This window comes from Malus domestica, chromosome 08, assembly GCF_042453785.1.
Source record: "Malus domestica chromosome 08, GDT2T_hap1".
In the NCBI taxonomy this organism is placed as follows: domain Eukaryota; kingdom Viridiplantae; phylum Streptophyta; class Magnoliopsida; order Rosales; family Rosaceae; genus Malus; species Malus domestica.
The window spans coordinates 20,633,894-20,638,066 of record NC_091668.1 but is presented as its reverse complement, the minus strand read 5'-3'; the positions used below and the strand labels follow the sequence as shown (position 1 = coordinate 20,638,066).

The 4,173-nt window shown below is 40.4% G+C and overlaps 1 protein-coding gene across 1 annotated transcript; it reads left to right on the top strand.

Moving 5' to 3' along the window:
• The first annotated feature begins 316 nt into the window (after positions 1-316).
• On the top strand, positions 317-745 carry LOC139198091 (uncharacterized). Its single transcript, XM_070826349.1, has one exon. It carries the CDS (start codon positions 317-319, stop codon positions 743-745), a length of 429 nt encoding a protein of 142 aa, XP_070682450.1.
• The last annotated feature ends 3,428 nt before the right edge of the window (positions 746-4,173 follow it).

The following is a 4,173-nucleotide window of genomic DNA, read 5'->3' as shown; positions in this document are numbered from 1 at the left end:
ACTATGGGTTGCTTTGGCTAATCGTTTTGATCACCAAAATGACATATTCTTGCCTAAAGCAAGACATGACTGGCAACATTTACGCTTCCAAGACTTTAAGTCTGTGAATGAATATAATTCTGAAGTTTGTCGAATTTGATCACTTCTCAAGTTTTGTAACGAAACTTTGATCAAAGATGATCTTCTGGAGAAGACTTATTCGACCTTTTATGCTTTTAATATTGTCTTGTAGCAACAATATAGAGTTGAGAAGTTCACTAAGTTCTCAGATTTGATTTCTGTTCTACTTCTCACTGAAAAGCAGAACTAGCTGTTGATGAAGAATCATCAAGCTCTACCTATTGGGGCGACTGCTATGCTTGAAGCACATTATATCACAAATCAACGCCCAAAACGCCAAAAAATGCATGGTAGGGGCGACCAAAAGCCACCCTACGAAGGTCAACAGAGTCAAGGCCTATCCAAGGGAGGAAACAAAGCCCATAAGCGCTCAAACCTCGGTCCCAAGGCCCCGAACTTCAAGAATAAGGGCAAAGCACCTGAAACCATGGATGCAGATATGTGCTATCGCTGTGGTTCAAAGGACCATTGGTCCCATGTTTGCCGAGCTCCCCAGAAGGTTATAGTTGAATATCATTCTCGTCGTAAGAAGTTTGAATCAAACTTCGTGCAAATGGACAAACTAGAGACTACAAAGATGGAGGTTTCTGACTTTCAAGAGGATACCACCCCTATGGAAGATTAAAATCTTAGACATAAACAATTTTAGTTAGTTAAAATTGCACAATGGGGCCGAATTCCACCTAGTGGCCGAGACCCCCCCCCCCCAATTTTTTTGTTTTTTGGTTGGTTTTTGAACAATTTTCCTTTATGTTTGGATTATTTGTTGGTGATTTGTTTTTTGGATATTAAGTTTTAATTAATTACCATCCTTGAATAAATGAAATTATTTTGAATTGTTATTTGTTTTTAGAACTTTTATGCATGTGACTGATTCAAATTAATTTTTCATTTTAAGTATGATAATTGGGGAAGTTAGTTGTCTGGCAGATAGTGCAACCACGCACACCGTTTTTGCGTGAACGCATCTATTTCACTAACTTCATATCTAAGAATACACCTCTGACAACCTTCTCATGCCCATCCAACCTGATAGAATGATACGATAAGGCACATATAATGTTGTCTAATGGTACAATCTTGACCACTGCTGAGGCACTCTATTCTCCACATTCCGAAAGAACGTTGTTAAGTTTCAAGGATATTAAAGATAACAATTACCACGCTGAAACCCAGAAAATGGAGTTGAATTTTTGTGCATAACTTTCTACGAATATGGCCAGAAGTGTATTCTAGAGAAGATGTAGCGTATCCCGAGTATCTGTATATTACAACCATACGCACCATATAATGCCAATATGTGGTCGGCCTTTCTACTGTGATCGCCCACGAAATTACACTTTGGCATGATCGTTTGGAACATCCTGGATGAATAGCGATGCGCCGAATCCTCAAATCATCATACGAGCATCCACTAACCCGAAGTTTAGGTTCAATCCAAGGAATCGCATGTCAAACATGTTCTATGGGAAAACTAATTACTAAGCCTTCTTATGACAATATTCGTTCGAATCCTCCCATTTTTCTACAATGGATTCAGGGGGACATTTGTGGACCGATTCACCCTCCATGCGAACCATTTAGATACTTTATGGTTTTGGTTGACGCTTCCACACGTTGGTCACATGTGTGCTTGTTATCCACAAGGAATGCTGCATTCTCCAAACTATTGGCTCAAGTTATCAAGCTCAGGGCTCACCACCCTGATTATCCGATCAAATCTATTTGATTGGATAATGCTAGAGAATTCACATTTAAAACTTTTGATGACTATTGCATGTCGGTTGGAGTTAAAGTTGAACATCCCGTACCCCATGTTCACACCTAGAATGGCTTGGCAAAGGCTTTCATTAAGCGCTTACAAATGATTGCTCGATCATTAGTCATATGTATCAAGCTCCCGATCGTTGCTTGGGGCTATGCAATATTACATACAACAAAGTTGGTTCGCCTGAGGCCTGTTGCGACACAACCATTTAATGCCCTTCAATTGGTTACCGTATATGAACCAGACATATCGCATTTGCGCATTTTTGGTTGTGCGGTATATGTGCCAATCTCGCAGCCCTTACATAGAAAAATAGGGCCTCAGCGAAGGATGGGAATCTATGTCGGATATGATTCTCCTTCAATTATTCGTTACTTACAACCTTTGACAGGTGATTTGTTTACTGCTCATTTCGTGGATTGTCACTTCTATGAGATAGTCTTCCCGTCGTTAGAAAGAGATAAAAATGTCAACGTTCCTGAAGAACAACTCAAATTATCGTGGACGACTCTCACTTTGTCTCATTTAGATCTTTGCACCACTCAATCTGAAACTGAAGTGCAGTGTATATTATATCTCTAAAGCATAACTCAGAGCATGCCAGATGCTTTCACCGATCTAGCGCGAGTGACAAAATCACATATTCCAATTGTGAATACGCCTGCAAATATGGATGTACCAAATATATGACGGATTTCCCTCTTGGAGGCCTAGGACTCCAATCTTGGTGATCTTTGTACATTAGCGGTTAGCCAATCATTTGCCCCTACACAAAAGCATGGCAGACCCCTTAGTTTAAAGGATTCACACCCCTGGAAGAGGAAATCCACAGAACAAGGTCCTGAAGAGCCTACCATGAATCCGACCATCGCTTACTCATTCTATCCAACTCATGAGGAAATTCTAGATTATGGAAGTGTCTTTGAAGAGACAAATCCTCATCCCGAGAATTGTGAGATTTCGGTCTATTATGCTAGCTTAGATGATGTATGGCATAGAAATGAGATGATTGTTGACAATGTATTAGCATTTGCAGTAACTACTGAGATCATGTTGAACGATGACATTGAACCCCGTTCCATTGACGAATGTCGACGTAGAATTGATTGGTCAAACTGGAAACAAGCAATTCAAGTTGAAATCGATTCGCTTGCGAAATGTAAGGTGTTTGGACCTGTAACTCCTACTTCTTCACATGTGAAGCCTGTTGGCTACAAGTGGGTTTTTGTTCGGAAGCGTAATGAGAAGAACGAAATTGTGCGTCACAAAGTTCGTCTTGTTGAATAAGGTTTCTCACAACGCCCCGGGATTGACTATGATGAAACTTATTCACCCGTTATGGATGTGATTCCTTTTCACTACCTTATCAGTTTGGTAGTTTCCGAAAAACTGAATTTGCAGCTGATGGACGTAGTAACTACGTATTTTTATTGGGATCTTGATACAGAAATTTATATGAAAGTTCTTGAAGGACTTACATTGACTAGCTCAAATATTTCCAAACCCCAAAACACGCTCTCAATTCGATTAAGACGTTCACTCTACGGTTTGAAGCAATCTGGAATAATGTGGTATAACCATCTAAGTGAGTATTTGACTAGTCAGGGATATGTGAACAACTAACTATGCCTTTGTGTGTTTATTAAGAAGTCACATTCCAGATTTGCGATTGTTGCAGTATATGTCGATGACATGAATCTTATCGAAACTCCTGAAGAGCTCGCGAGAACTGCCACGCACCTGAAGTCGGAATTTGAGATGAAAGATCTAGGTAAGACTCGATACTGTCTCGGTCTCGAGATAGAGCACTGTTCGGATGGAATCCTAGAACATCAATCGAACTACACCTAGAAGGTGTTGCACCGCTTTAATGAGGATAAAGCGAAGCCTTCGAGTACTCATATGGTCGTTCAATTGCTAGATGCAAAACGAGATCCCTTATGTTTGAAGGAGGATGATGAAGAGATTTTGGAGCTTGAAGTTCCTTATCGAAGTGCGATATGCGCTTTATTGTACTTAACTCAATGCACTAGACCCGACATCTCATTCTCTGTTAATCTTTTGGCAAGATACAATAATGCATCTACACACAGACACTGGATTGGCGTGAAATACATCTTCTGTTACCTTAAAGGTACTATGGATTTGGGCTTGTTCTACCCTTACTAATCCTCGAGTGATGCCACACCCCCTGCTTCTCGAGTCGATTCTCACCTTGTTGGTTATACCGACGCAGGATACTTGTCTGATCCGCACACGCGTTCTCAAACGGGTTATGTCTTTAC

What these genes read in the sequence shown, in the direction of transcription:
- LOC139198091 (XM_070826349.1), top strand. Translation starts at nt 317, where the DNA reads ATGAAGAATCATCAAGCTCTACCTATTGGGGCGACTGCTATGCTTGAA.